The sequence below is a fragment of the Cenococcum geophilum genome (genome assembly GCF_001692895.1).
Source record: "Cenococcum geophilum 1.58 unplaced genomic scaffold K441scaffold_15, whole genome shotgun sequence".
Classification (NCBI taxonomy): Eukaryota; Fungi; Ascomycota; class Dothideomycetes; order Gloniales; family Gloniaceae; genus Cenococcum; species Cenococcum geophilum.
In genome coordinates, this window is record NW_027137573.1 from 1,102,720 (window position 1) to 1,117,087 (window position 14,368).

The 14,368-nt window shown below is 45.2% G+C and overlaps 3 protein-coding genes across 3 annotated transcripts; all 3 read right to left on the reverse strand.

Annotated features, from left to right (window-relative positions):
* Nucleotides 1-181: 181 nt before the first annotated feature.
* K441DRAFT_62406 (glycoside hydrolase family 3 protein) lies at nt 182-3,447 on the reverse strand. Its single transcript, XM_067646064.1, has 7 exons — nt 3,271-3,447; nt 2,902-3,081; nt 2,751-2,848; nt 2,519-2,698; nt 2,254-2,461; nt 1,962-2,205; nt 182-1,901 (listed from the first exon to the last, which is right to left on the reverse strand). Exons 2-7 carry the CDS (start codon nt 3,000-3,002, stop codon nt 258-260), a joined length of 2,475 nt encoding a protein of 824 aa, XP_067505416.1. The 5' UTR covers nt 3,003-3,081; nt 3,271-3,447; the 3' UTR covers nt 182-257.
* A 1,519-nt stretch (nt 3,448-4,966) lies between these two features.
* On the reverse strand, nt 4,967-6,002 carry K441DRAFT_554126 (uncharacterized protein; the record flags this gene model as incomplete). Its single annotated transcript, XM_067643214.1, has 4 exons — nt 4,967-5,051; nt 5,118-5,392; nt 5,464-5,672; nt 5,741-6,002. Coding segments are annotated over 4 exons (831 nt in total), but the record flags the coding sequence as incomplete, so codon positions are not given.
* Nucleotides 6,003-7,657: 1,655 nt separating this feature from the next.
* K441DRAFT_676288 (uncharacterized protein) lies at nt 7,658-8,567 on the reverse strand (the record flags this gene model as incomplete). Its single annotated transcript, XM_067650939.1, has 2 exons — nt 7,658-8,090; nt 8,173-8,567. 2 exons carry the CDS (start codon nt 8,565-8,567, stop codon nt 7,658-7,660), a joined length of 828 nt encoding a protein of 275 aa, XP_067505418.1.
* Between the last annotated feature and the right edge of the window lie 5,801 nt (nt 8,568-14,368).

Below are 14,368 nucleotides of genomic sequence, written 5' to 3' on the forward strand. Positions count from 1 at the left end.
TCGGAGGTGCTGATTAGTACGGCAGTAAACATGTCATTAGATAAAGACTACCTCGGGTGTAACAGTCATTACCCAATGTTCCCTTCCTCTCCATCCAAAGTCTAACCAAAGTATCTACAAGAAGGGTCATTTCAGTCATAGCAATAATAAGCTCCCCACCCCCATGTCTTCTCTCAGTTTTTCAGCCCTACTTTGCCCCAATGCTTAAAAAGATACTGCCTCCACTACACCAAACTATTAGTGATTAAGTTTTTCGCTCACAGGTCTAAATCCCCGCTAAGCAGGAGCTTCCTCGACGAGCTCCCAACATACACCTTCTTTGGGTAGCTCGAAACGACCCAGTTCTGTGTCGCGGTGTCCCAGTTGCTCACGTCTCTCCGAGTGATATCAGCCGAAAACTCGGCTGAGTGGCCTGCCTGGATGCTCAAGCGTTCAAACCCGCGGAGGACAACCTTCGGGTCGTCCGGTCCACCAAGAGATACGTACATCTGCACCACTTCTTCACCAGGGATGCTGCCAGTGTTGGTGATGGTCGCCTTGACGGTGAACAGGACGTCCCAGAGCTCGGGGTTACCACCTGGTCCTCCACCAGCTGCGATATGGGGCTGTGGCGAGCCATCAGTTGCGCCGGCAGGAATGTACTTGTCAGTTGGAAGACCGTAGTCTGGTCCTTCCGACGCCGTTGACAGGCTTGTTGAATTAAGATACGGGTAGATGTAGGCAGCGACGTAGGTCAGGTTAGGCGGAAATTGATACTCTGTTGTATCGTTGCTGAAGCTTCCAAGCACAGGTGCCGCCTTTGTCATGCCTGCTGTCGGTGTGTACGGGCTGGCAGTAGCCTTGATGATGATGATATTTGAATATGAAAATGTAGTGTAGCTCAATCCGAAACCGAACTCATAGATTGGAGTGATGTCATTCTTGTCGAAAGAGCGATAGTCAATGAATACCCCTTCCACGAAATTATCTTGCGGCGCTGCATTTCCGTTGTTTGGCTCGTAGATAAGGTCAGTACCGTAATCTGTCCGAGATGCTCCCATTGTGAAGGGCAGTTTGGCTCCTGGGTTGACCCTTCCGTAAAGCACATCCGCAATGGAGTTACCCGATTGCTCTCCAGGCAAACCTGCCCAGAGGATGGCCGTGACATTAGGATTGCTGTACCAAACATCAACCAAGACGGGTCCGGTGGAATGAATGACAACAATCGTGTTGTTGCAGTTTGCTGATACATTTTGAATCAGAGTATCACCATTCCTCCAGAGAGTGAGGTTGTTTCGGTCGCCCTCGTTGCCATCAACAACTATGTATCCTTCACCACTGTCTGAATCCACAAACACAATAGAGACACTGGCTTGTGTAGCAAGGGCCAGGATTTGCTGGGACGCCCAGTTGTCTGTTTCATGCTGGATGACGCCTCCATACTGAATCACTTCGTTTTGAATAGCAGTGAGAGGAGTCACTAGGTAAGGGAAGTTTGCAGTTCCGGAGCCCCAACCCATGGCCAGAGTACCGTTGTCGCAACCGCGGTCAGAGCACCCATTGGGACCGTATACGTTGCTGTCAGCATCTTCACCGAAGACAGCTGTAAACTTCTCCTTGCCGGTCAGTGGCAGTGCCTTGTTGGTGTTCTTCAGAAGAACAGTTGAGCGGGCAGCTGCAGAACGAATGCTCATCGCATGCTCATAGCGTACGTCAACATGTTGGTTGATTAATCCATAGTCTGCTTGCGCGTGCGCATGCTGGTAGCCGTACGTATCCAAGGACCACGAGTTAAAGTTGATTGGGACTTGCGCTTTATCACGGCCTACCAGGTAGTAAGCTGCCATAATACGGGTAGCCATATCATCGATACGCCATTCTGGAATCGTGCCGTTAAGGACGGCAATTGTCAGGTTTGTTCCCTATTAAAACAATGGCGGTTAGTGTTCGCTTAGCCTTATAGTGAGAGATGGTTTTCTTACCCAAAAAGATAAACCGGTGTTAAAGCCAGTGTCACCAGGCATTGACATATCTAAACCGGCGAGAGCGCTGCTGACTCCAGAATGCTGGGCTGACCAATCGCTCATGACAAAACCTTGGAATCCAAGCTCACCCTTAAGAAGATAATTCATGAGATAGCTATTTTGGCAAGCATAGCTATTATTGACTTGGTTGTACGAGCACATGATTGATCCAGTGCCAGCACGCACAGCATCAGCAAATGGCCTGGACAAATTTAGTCATGAGTTAATTAACATTTTGATGAAATCTTACCATAAGTAGAGCTCATGAAGAGTCTTATCATCAATATTAGAACTGATGCCATCAACTGCTCCAATCCCATCTACAGAACTTGGCTGACGAAAGTGTTCCTGCTCGTTCAAGATATAGTGCTTGGTGCAAGCAATAACACCTGCATCTTGAATGCCACGAATCGTCTCAGAAACAGCTATGCCGGATAGAACGGGATCGGGGCTAAAGCCTGTTTGAACTCGATTAGAACCTTGTACAAAACAAGCTTGTTCAAGCATTTACAAACCTTCCCAGTTACGGCCACCTTCAGGGCTGCGGCCAAGCGGTCCAACGACTGGTCCAAGCTGTACATCGACTCCCTTTCCACGGTGCTCCATGCCCATCTGATATCCGCGCTGATACCAAACGCCACGATCCCATGAGGCCGCGACTGTGCCACCGGCGGGGAAGGCAGAGTTGTAGTCAGCTGACCCGCGCATTAGCTCCTATTGAATTGGTCACAACAAGCCACAACGTACTATCTCGAACACCCAGTGGAGAATCTTGCATGCAGAGCGACCTAAAGCCAAGACGCGGGATTGACCCAACGTTGCCGACGCAAGCTTCGCTTTCCCATCTACTAACATTTAGCATGCATTCTGTTTAGCTTCATGCCTTCTGGAAGCTCACCCGACACCAGTCGTAAGGTTAACCTTCTCCAGCAGAGTCAATTGCTTGACAAAAGCCTGTGCTTTCGCGTACGCTTCTGCCCATTGACCCGATCCGTCCATCCATGGTGAGGGGTAATAAGGAGGAGAAGTAGCTTCATTTAGCGTGGGTGAGTTGGTGGAATTAGACGGATTATTAGGGCTGGTGGAGTTAGGAAACTGGTTAAAAGGTCAGAAATTAAGCCTAACACACGCGGAAAGGAGAGGTAAGTACAGCGAGGAAGGGGAAGAGCGAGAACACAAAGCGCAGGAATTTCAAATTCATTCATAAAAGCTTGCTGCAAAAAATTGTAGAAAGTGTAAATTTAAAAATTGGTGTTGGTACACTTACAGCTGTTGCCACGGCTCCGACTTGAGCCAAGCGGATCGCCAAAATGGCTGACGCTTGAGCAAGCCACAACATGGCGTTAATTACTAGCTAAAGATCCTAGCTGCAAAGGAATTGTGGTAAAGATAGGAGCAGCAGGAATCAACCTAAAATATTTGAATAAGTAACGCGTCGATGTATGTGAGTTCCTGAAGAAACTGTCGAGGAAAGTAAGGGGATCTGCCATTTAATATTTGGTGGGACAGCATGGGAGAGAATCCTCGACCTGGCCGGCATTCACGCCAGGACATGACTTCAACATCGCTGCGCATTGCCGGGAGGTGGGGGGGGAGCTTACTTCAACAAGCCAAGGTGCCTGGTGATCACCTTGCTTTTCAATATAGTCCATCGACCGGGCAATTGCCCCGACTTTGGCCGACTTTTATTGGCAACTCCAATGCTGCAGATCCCTAAGCTGCGCCAAATCACGGCTTCCCCAGCACAGAAAACAATGGAGAACCCCCTTCCCAAGATTCCAACGTGCCACAAAGAGCTCTCCCTGTATACGCCAAAGGACTGTCGGTATTCCCACACAATATATCGACATGCCAAGCAACCCTCGTACTGTCCTTACGTCACACGTCACCCTGTTCTCCCTCATGCATATCCGTTCGTGTTCGTTCGTGCCCTCGTGTTCATGGCATGCCCAGCCACTGTCAGCACACCGGCCATACTCATTTCTTACCTGAGTTGTGGATATAAGCTTCCCCGAAAAGCCGCACCCGCAGCCCTCCGGCAGCTAAAGCTTCGGCCATGCTCCCCAAACGGTCACGGCCTGGGTAAACGTCGGTATTGTGACGCCGGTGTTTTCACGGCAGATGCAACAACGATGTCGGTGAGATGCGGGGTTGGGTGACAGGCCGACGTGGTATTCTGCTCCTATTCACGAAGTTATCCCTAAGCAGGGTCACCTGACGGAAAGGCTAAATTACCGATGTCGACCCGCGGGCGAGCCGCTGATACATGTGGCAATTAGCTGGGGAAATCCTGGGTGGGCGTGCTGCATGCCCGGTTTTCAACCGACATCACAATGCTAGGAACTTCTTCTTGGCGATCGAGCTAACGGTGACACCTAAGCAGCTGGGCATTTACAAACTCTCCTAGTTCCTTCGAACTTCACGCCATCAGTCTTTTCTGCTCCGCCATGCGTAAACGGGCTGGCACTTCGCATCATCAACGCCATTGAATATTAGGCTCCAAAATTTTTATCCTCTCGTTCTATATCCGAAGATACGATTCAGCTTTTTAGGAGGGGTAGGACACCAGCTCACATGCAAAGGCATCATCATCGTACGAGGAAAATAGCATTCCTCTCCCAGCCACAAATTTTCAAAACATGTTCTAGAGCCTGAATGACGGAATTTTCGAGAATCGGTGTCGAACATAGCTAGGAATAATTTTACCCGGGTGAACTCCCCGCAGCTCTCCACGGCTCTCCACAAATTCAATGTCTCTCAGGTCAGACAACAGTAGGGTCGCTCTCTGCTGCGGAGAAAGATACAGATAAAGTCATTATCATAAAAATTGAGGTTACCGAAGGCTTATCCTGTGTGAGATCAGCATTTAGTAGACAAGTTTTCCCTGTTCCTATTATTGCTGTCTCGATCTCGTTTCCTTTCATATTGAACTATACTGTCTTATCTGATAAGAGAGCCTCGGATCAATGGCTTGGAGGACAGGAAAAATTCAGCCCGGCACTCAATCCGTTATTGCTAGACGTAAAGACCACCAAAACGGCAGCATATCTACATTAACGCCATATAAAATTAGCTCACCAGAGATAAGAAGCACAAAACCATTTTTCTACTCACGCAGTCCCTGCCATAAACACTTCCAATGTCCTAGCCCTCGTTAATAATGACATAGCAAATACCACCACTCCCGCGGCAATGATGATCGTGATGAATCGCCCGACCAATTGGCTCAAACTGTTCAGTATTGCAATTGGAACAAGTAGCGTCAATATTGTAACCCACGCAATCAACCCACGGCTCACTCGCTGAAGACATGGCCCGAAAATGAATATATGCGGGTCGGTCGTGTACTTGTGGTTGCGGCGAGAGCGACTGCAAAAGCGCTGTGATGGCTTGTCAATTATCTATGGAGAAGACAATGGGGATATATACAAACAGGGCGCATCCAAGTGTCCCACCAGACCAAGAAATCTTCTAGAATAGATTCCGTTTGAAAAATTGTATCATCGTGGACGGCCGTGAGGCTAGCGAGGTCGTCTTTTTGGTTGAGGTAAGTGGCTTCCGACCTCGCAATACAGGAATTCCCATGAACCCAGTTCTTTAAACTTGTGACATCTCTTTCGCTAGTGTCGGGGAGGTTGAAAGCTTGGTAGGCTTGAGCGAGGAGCTTATCTTCAGATTCCAAACCTGTTCGTCAACGATCATATCTCTTAAAAGTTCTTGGTTCCAATGCAGCATACCGTATTCTTCAAGACTCTTTGTCAATCTCTCAAGGATCTGCTGTCGTTCACGATTTGAGTCTCTTTGAAAGCAGCTTAGAGATAGCCTGTTCGTCTCTTCCTCGTCCAATTTGTCCAAGGCCTCTTGAAGCGCGAGAACTTCATTCTGCTTTAGCAAGAGCAGCCTCATGCGCACTCGTCCAAATCGACGAAAGACAAAGAATGCGGGATGGGTGCTGAGGAGCGCTGAGTAGCGAGGATAACCTAGCTGGAAGCTATCCACTGATTATACTCCACGGTTAATGTGGCTTAGCTGGTTAGGAGGCCGGTGATACACGTACGTTCAAATTCATCTACTGGGGAAGATTTCCCAGCTGGCATTTTAGCGGCACAGTGGTGGTAAGGTGAATGGATGGGAGTCGGAGGTTTTTAGTGTTGCACATGGAGCTGTGGGGCACAGAAAGACTAATACGCCTTCCTCAAGACCTCTCATAGTAGCGGACGGGCAGGTTGAAGGCCAATTGGAATGTTCTGGTAGACAAGCACCGGTGAGTTGGGACACTGAAAGAAATCTCAGCCTTCTCACTTCACCATTGCGAGGCATACCTGGAGGCGTATCCAAGAGCTCGTTACCCCGGATTGGTCTAATACTCCAACTGCGGAGTGGAAGTGGAGGCGTTGGACGTATAGAAAGCTAGCGCTGCTGCAGTGCTTCTGTGCTTGTTACCTGACAAGGCAACTCGAACCGTTTCGATGGCCCAGTACCACTTTCATAGGCTGGAACGTAGTAGGTATCACAACAGGATTGGGATCATTATTGTTATCAGCCTTGTGACGGAGACCACTCTAGACATAAAACGGATTAGCACACGCTATAAAGCACAGCCACGGAGGGGATACGTGGACGAATATAAATATCGGCGAAGTCGAGAAAGCAGGAGGCACAGGCAATTTTTTCCAGAATGGTTCCAAATCCAGATCAGGTCCGTGGAGACTTTGCAATGGGGTTCAGGTTGAGGAGCTGATATGAAGAGCAACAGGATACCGCCGAGAATGAAGAAAACCTCACCTTTCGTCCTCGAATCACCGAATATCAGAATGTAAACTGCCCCACACTTTCCGAAACTCCAAATCTCATGCTCACGGTACCATAGTCTAACCAATTCTATCCAAACGACCTGGTATACTGGCATGAGCCAGGCGGTCGCGGTCAGCCTCAAGGCCCTTTCGTGATTGAAGAAGTGCCAAAACCACGAACCTACAATCTATGCAAGGAGGATGGGACGCCGTGGAGGAAAGAAGTACCTGAAGACGAACTCCGCCTCGCACCTTGAAAAGGCTTCAGCGGTGCTCTCAACTTGGAAAGGAATTAGCTAGAGGAAAAATGATCTAATAAAAACATTGTCGTCTCTAAGACTTTGCTGAAACTTGAGTGACGGCTTTGGGGCCCCAGTGGACCATTGCAATGTGAAAATACTCCTGCCTCTTCCTCCTCCTCCACATCAACTAAGAATACCAATAGAAAACGACCAGAGATGAAAGTACAAAGTATGTTGAAATCAGGAACAGATCAGTCTAATTTACATAGGCATAGGCTAGTTGTGTTGATAGAAAGGCGGATGTTCCACTCGGTAAGGTTCTCTTGGGACGCTAACCCCAGCAACGCAGAAACAGCACGTGACCACCCATGGAGGCACAGGGACATGTAGTGGCCTATTCTACGATGCTTAAGCCGGTTGCAATAATAAATAGGTACAATACGTATAACAAAGTTCCCTTCCACCTCACTAGCGCCAGCAGATTGGGCATGTACTACGCTTTGAAGCCCACGTAGTTGAATTTCGTTTGTGCCCTTTGGTTGGTCCAGGTTCTCGAGAAAGCATCCATGGCCTCGCCAGTGAAGGGGAGAGATTAAAAAGTTATATCCCTCGTAGGGTATCATGGAAGGATAAGTGACTCCACATCCGCAGCTGGATCATGGAGGGCCTTGAGTGATCGTAGTTGAATACTTTCACCTCTGGTGTTTGAAACAAGAGATACCAATATCGGGACAGAGTATAGCCGAGCCTCACGACTGCATAGCCTCCGGTGGATTTCGCTAATGGGTACACAGGGATGTCGCTTGAGTTCCGCGAGGAGGTGGCTCATGAATGCTGTAGTAAAGGATCTTGGTCCGGGGCCGAGCGTCTTTTCTGCACAAGCAGCCAACAGCTGAATCCTGGACTCGGAATAAGGAGGCCGGGGTGTAAGTGAACTACGCGCGGCGTGGGCTGCGTAGCAACAATCGATTACGAGGAGGATATCTGCCTCTGAAGCATTCAACGTTTCCTGAATCTTCCCCCACCACAAAGTTGGTCCGCCGCGTTCCTTCCTGTCATTGATGGTGGAGTTAGTGAGTTATTTCACTACTTGTATGTAACAATTCAACTAAATAGCTTAGCAGAAGAACCCACTGTGCCCATACAGCTTCGCCTCGTTTCTGAATATCTCGGTCTTGATCATTCGGATCTCCGTGTCCCCCATAGTGAAATATGATCAGCGCAGGACATCTCTTTTCTCTCTTTGCCTGGTTTGTCTCCGACACCGTCTTTTCGATATAGTTAAGTAGCTTAAACTGTGGATTTTCAGAGGGGATAATGAAGTTATCAACCTCAAATCCTAACTTATTTTGGCAGATTTTTCGTAATTCATTAGCTTCTTCGCTAAAGTTCTTGCCTCCTCTGTTGTTGTTGGCAGGATCTTCTTCCCAATGGAGAGTGATAAGGCGTATTATTTCGCCAGGTGCGTTGGAGAGCTGACTATCACAGGTCCTAAAGTTAGGGCTTATCAAGTCCTGACGCTTTGGCATTGTATGAGTCGGCTCGGAAACGCTGATGTGGGCTCGGCAGTGCGCTATGTGTAGAATGTAATTATCAAGGATCATTATTTTATATAAACTACTGGGAATAATTCAGGTGGTGAAAGTCCGTCTGTGGACAATGATTGGTAATGTGATAGAGCGGTCAAGAGAATCGTAGGAAGAGAAGAGTACAAATGAGGGGGTGAAAGAGCGGCCCAACTTTCTCCACTGGGGCTCATTATCTTGGGTAAGAGGAAAAGATGAGAGAGAGGAGCTGAAACTGATCCACAGGCAACAGGGAGGCCTAATTCAATCTGGTCGCTGGATTAATGAGCATCTGAGTAGCTAGAAATATTTGGAAGCATTATTTTCGGAGATAGCCACACGAAGAACCACGATTCGATATGTGGCGTCATCGCGGAATGCGCTGGATCCGTAAGAAGCGTCCGTTTGTGCCAGTAACGATCTCAATGAACTCAAAGAGGGGACCTTGAATATTATAGACGACTCTCGTTCCATCAAGTTTGCGCCTTGTTACCAGAAACTCGGCTCGCGGGTCATTGAATTTGCTGAAACACCTTGAGGTCAGGAAGGGACGCGTAAGTAGGAGGAAGCTGAATTGCAGCCTAGTGCACAGAGCACGTCGACTGCGTGTTTCCAATTACCTAGAACGGTGCTCCCGACAGGTTATATCCGTAGCAATGGGCCTCGGGGAGAACGAACCTTTGCCCTGCAAAATCTCGGCGAAGAACACAGTCCTGCAAACGAGAAACCGCGAGGCGTCAATATTTGTTCGTCTTCCTCCATCCTTTTCTTCATAGACAACAAGTTAGAAGAGATCCCAAGAGATAGCACCTAGGTGAAAGGCGTGCTTTCACTGCAGCAAGGCTGACTTTTTTCTTTCTCAAGCACCATTCTGGACGATAGAGTCATTGAATCCGATTGGTGTCTAATATCAGGCTTGCTGGGCTGTGATCAGAGTAATGTTGTGAAGAGACACCTACACACCTCCTTACACCAAGATCTCGGGGTGACCGATTCTATCCTAATGCTGGCCGTTTGAAGTGAGGCAATACAATGTCCTCCAATTGGCGTCGGATAGCCGATAATACAAGAAAAAGCTCAGCAACCTGATAGTTGAAAGAGGGTAGGGGTGATTATAAGGCATTTTTGAACCAAATTTAGAGATGAGTGCCCATCGTATCAGCCTTTCCACAACATTTTTAGCACATTCCGGCCGCCTTACCGCACTACACGTATGTCTGATGTAATGCTGGCACTATTGAACGATACTTTGATATGCTCTGACCCTTGTTCCCGGCACGTGGCACCTCTCATGCAGCCTGTGCAGATGGTCCAATGAGAACGTATGTCTATAAAAGCCGGAGCTTTGCCTGATCAGAGCATCGAAGGTCAGCATAGAGAGTTACTTCTTGCAAATAATATGGGAAAAATATCTTGACTTCTTGACCCTAGAGCTCCATGCAGTGCTGTGGTTATGCTGGGAAGGGTAGTATTAGGCTTCGATCACTTGAAGCAGACTTCTAGACTTTGGTGAAAGGACCACAAGACTCGATGGCCCACGTAGACTTTCCGCTGGTTGGGCTTGTATGTGCGGCGAGGTCGAAGGTATTTTGATGAGGCGTTCAGTGGATGGTGGGCCGTGCCAGCTGAGATCAGCACCCAACGGCCAAGGCGCTCTAATACACTAACGTCTTAGCCAACTACGGAGGACCGCGCGAAAATAGATTTCCCCTTCCTTTTTGGGACTAGGGGCTACTTTCAATAAGGTCCTAGAGTTACGGCTCTATCGCCTAAGCAACAAAATTTTAGGCGGTTTCTGCCCATCCCTTCGTGTGGCAAAGATTTCTTGCACTTTTCGTATATGCAAGCCTCTCAAGCCAATCTAGAGGCTCTATACCGTATATGACTTGGTGTTGAAGCCGCTGGTCAATGCGACTGCTCGGCGGCAGGGGTGCTGGCGCCTCATTAACGCTTGAATATTGCGGTAAACAGCAGCGACGTGGCTAGGAAGGCTGTATATTTGGTGGTGTAGTTAATTAAAAAGCTTCAATATTATTGCCCTCTATTTGACCATTAAATCCTCTGCAAAATATCGTCCTTATACCGCCTAAAAAAGGTTGTCTAAAGCCTCCAAAAGCACCTGAAGCCTAGGAGTCTTATTCACAATCCTTCTAAGCGACGTAGTATATACATAATAGCTTAGTTGCACAGCCTTTAGAGGCTTTGGTGGCTCCAGTAGCTATATAATAGGTAGTGCTAAGTAAGGAGGCCCGGTTAAGTGGCCAGATGGAGGATATTAAGAAGGAAGAATTAGGAGCCGTTTTTAAGGCCCGCGGTAAGACTGCTAAGGATGAGGTAGATAAGGTGGATAAGACTAAACTACTAGAGTTATCAGCTAAAGAAGTTACAAGAATAGACCTTCCTGCCGTTCCTACTATATAGGAGCCTATGGCCGCTGTTCCTAAATTAGATCTTAAAGTTATTAACCTTCTAGATAAGTTACTATTTGCCGCTCGGCGCGCTAGTAAGCCTATTAACGGCTCTAGCACAGGTATTAAATCTAATAATCTTCCTGATTAAAATGAGGATACTAAGCGCTTTACTTACTATATAATAGCAGATTAGGTTAGTATAGCGTCTAGTAGGTATAGATCTAGATAGGACCTGCTAATTTGAGTGTTTCTATTATTCTTTAGTATTAGTATATTTAAGAGGCTTGTAATTAACACAAACCTTTATACAGCTTCTTAAAACGCTAGCAGATATCACTAATTAGGACGGTATACTGGTAAATAATTACGGGCGTGGAAGAAGACCTCTGCTAGCGAGTTAATAATTTGGGTAGGACTTGTTATATATATAGGCGTCTTTAAAACTCCTTAAGTGCGAGACCTTTAGGCTATAGATCCTAAATATCCTAAACACTTAATTAGCTTATTTATGGGCCAAAAAAGATGGGAGTAACTTAAGCGCTTTTTTTACGTCTTACCACCTCCACCAAAAGGCGTTAAATATTAGGTTTTTAAGAAGATTAAGCCGTTAACAACTCCATTAGGTGAGGCGTTTAGGAAATACGTTATACCTAGATCTATAGTTAGTTTTAATAAAATAATAGTAAGGTTTACTAGACAATCTATAGCTATAATTAAATTGCCTAAAAATAAGAAGAGGTAAATACTTTTCTAATCAAGAAAAAGGAGCTCTTGCTGCACCTGGCCTAAAAAGACCAAAACCAACCAAAAGAACCCTAAAAAACACCTAGAGAATCCCCCTAAGATGCATGNATNNCAGGGGAGGCACACGTTAAATNACGGTGGCTCGCACTCGCGCGCGACCGCTAGAACTACGCCTAGCAATGGCCCTCCATAATAAAGACGGGCGAATACCACACTATAAAGCGGAAATACCTCTATTAAGAAGGCATCTAATAAAATATAAAGCCTATTAGACGCGTCTAGTATTTAAAATTATAGGGAAGTAACCGTTAGCTATAACAAACTAATATAGCTAGTAAAATAGCTCCGCTAGTCTAGCGAACCTTAGGCGCCCCTCTAGTAAACCCTTAATTAAATCCTCTAACGGCTAAGCAAAATTAAAAATAAGTATAACCCTTTTTTACCGGTAAACCGCACCTAAGCCGCCGTAGCTGCACTTTTACAGCATAGGGAACCTACCCCCCTTAAGTTAATAACTGGGTATATAATTATAATATAACTAAATATAGAATAAGTAGAGGGGCTTAGGGGATAATTAGAAATAGAAGTCCTTATAAANATANATAAAGAGGTTTATAACNCTNTTANAGTCTAATACCTTAAGANNNNAGATATTAGAGTTACCCTAAAGGACTAATAGGTAAAGGAATAAGCCGTAAGGGTAGGGGATAGGCTAGGAGAACGTATTAGCATAAAAGTACTCTATAAGAATTACTTAGTAGAAGTCCCAGCAGTTTCTATAAGCCTTAGGGTAGAAAAGGGACGCTAGGCAGACAATACAGCAATTATATAAAAGATAGTAAGATAAACGGAACGCCTTATACTAGGACTTAAAATCACCTAAATCTAATAGCTTTAATAAGAAAATATAAACTAAATATATAATAAGAATAATAAGAGGATATAAAGGTCGCTGGAGACTTATTAGGGAGACGCCGGACGAACGCATAGCTCCCTTATTATTAGTATATATACACCAGGAATGCAAAAACTCCTTATCTAAAAAGGAATAATTATAAATAGCCTTATATATAATATAAGGCTTTATAACCACAGACTATACCTAAAACAATGCTATCGCTATATATAATAGGGACACACCTAATCTATATGCGCAGCACAGGTGTGCTGCGGCCACTATATAGGCCCCTACAATATAAAATATTGCTTAAATTAAGACTAAATAAAATGCGTAAACTGCTACTAAAGCATATATAAGGCGTAGGAGAGAGAAGACTGCATTAAATACAGGAGATAGAAGGTAAGGGCTTAACAGCTGCGGGAATAACTACATGCTAGGTTATATAAATAGAAACAATAGGTAATAAGCTAAGGGGACGTAGGCGCCTTTCTAGCATTTCCTACCTTTAATATTAGAGGGCTAGGCCAGCCATCCCAAGCCTTAATAGGCTAGAAGCGACGCCGTATAACATTACTAGACCAATTAGGGACATAAAAGTCATAGGGGACATAAGGGAGAGGACGCCCCATAGGAAGACCCCTATAGATAGCGATAGTAGGCTTAAAACCAGGACAATTAAGAATTAGACTTAATACAGCAAATATAATATTCGCAGCCGACCTATAAAGGGCATATAGCCGACCAATAAGAACAGGGGAAGAATTAGTAATAATAATAGATTTAGATATAAAAGCGCTAACAGGAACACAAGACACGGAAATAAAAAGCTTTATATAAAATAAGTAGTAACTAGGGTATAGATATAAGAGATAGAAGCTCTAAATATCCTAGAGAAAGTAGAAATAGAAGAAGTAAGGAACAAAGGAAAGTAAAAAAACCCTTACTAGGGGTCCGCCACCTATCCATTATATAGTATAACTGCGGCAACACAAACCACCGCCTTATAAGGCCCCTACTAGACAGTCTAGACCTAAAAAAACACTATATCCTTACTATATAAGAACCGTATTATAATACCTTCATATAATTAACATACTGCCCCTAAGGATTCTAGCTCCTATACAAACCAAAAGCAGCCATACGCGTATACTTTATAATTAGTAAGGCTATCAGCCTATCCTTATAGTTATAGCAGGCAGTTAACCTAGATATTACAGTTATAATAATCTAAATATATAGGGGACCGGTATAAATTATTAATATATATAACCCTAAGGTTAAAGGGGTTCTATAAACAGAGAATATTATATTAGTAATAAGCTTATTAGAAACTAAAGGTACAGAGTTTATCCTACTAAGAGATATAAACCTCTACCACCCGCGGTAGGGGGGTATCTATATTACTATAGATTAACAGTTAGAGTGCCTACTAAGAGCTATAAATATCTAGGGCCTTAAGCTAGCTACCCCCCTAGGAGTAATTATATGGCAATAAGGCACCGCTAGAAGCATAATTAACCTTATATTTATAAACGAAGGCCTATACCAAAGACTTAAAAGGTACAACCCCAAAGAAGAATGGGCACTTACCCTAGACTATATCCCTATCTAGATATAGCTAGACCTAAATACTAAAGCGTAACTAAATAGAAAAAGATATATAATAAGGAAGCTTAAGACAAATAGTTTCCTTAATATAGTTAAATAAT

Excerpts from the sequence above, each read along its gene's own strand:
- K441DRAFT_62406 (XM_067646064.1), bottom strand. The coding sequence starts at position 3,002 with ATGGACGGATCGGGTCAATGGGCAGAAGCGTACGCGAAAGCACAGGCT. Across the intron at positions 2,849-2,901 it reads AACCTTACGACTGGTGTCGG|ATGGGAAAGCGAAGCTTGCG; the intron begins GTGAGCTTCCAG and ends AAATGTTAGTAG. Across the intron at positions 2,206-2,253 it reads CTTCATGAGCTCTACTTATG|GCCATTTGCTGATGCTGTGC; the intron begins GTAAGATTTCAT and ends AAATTTGTCCAG.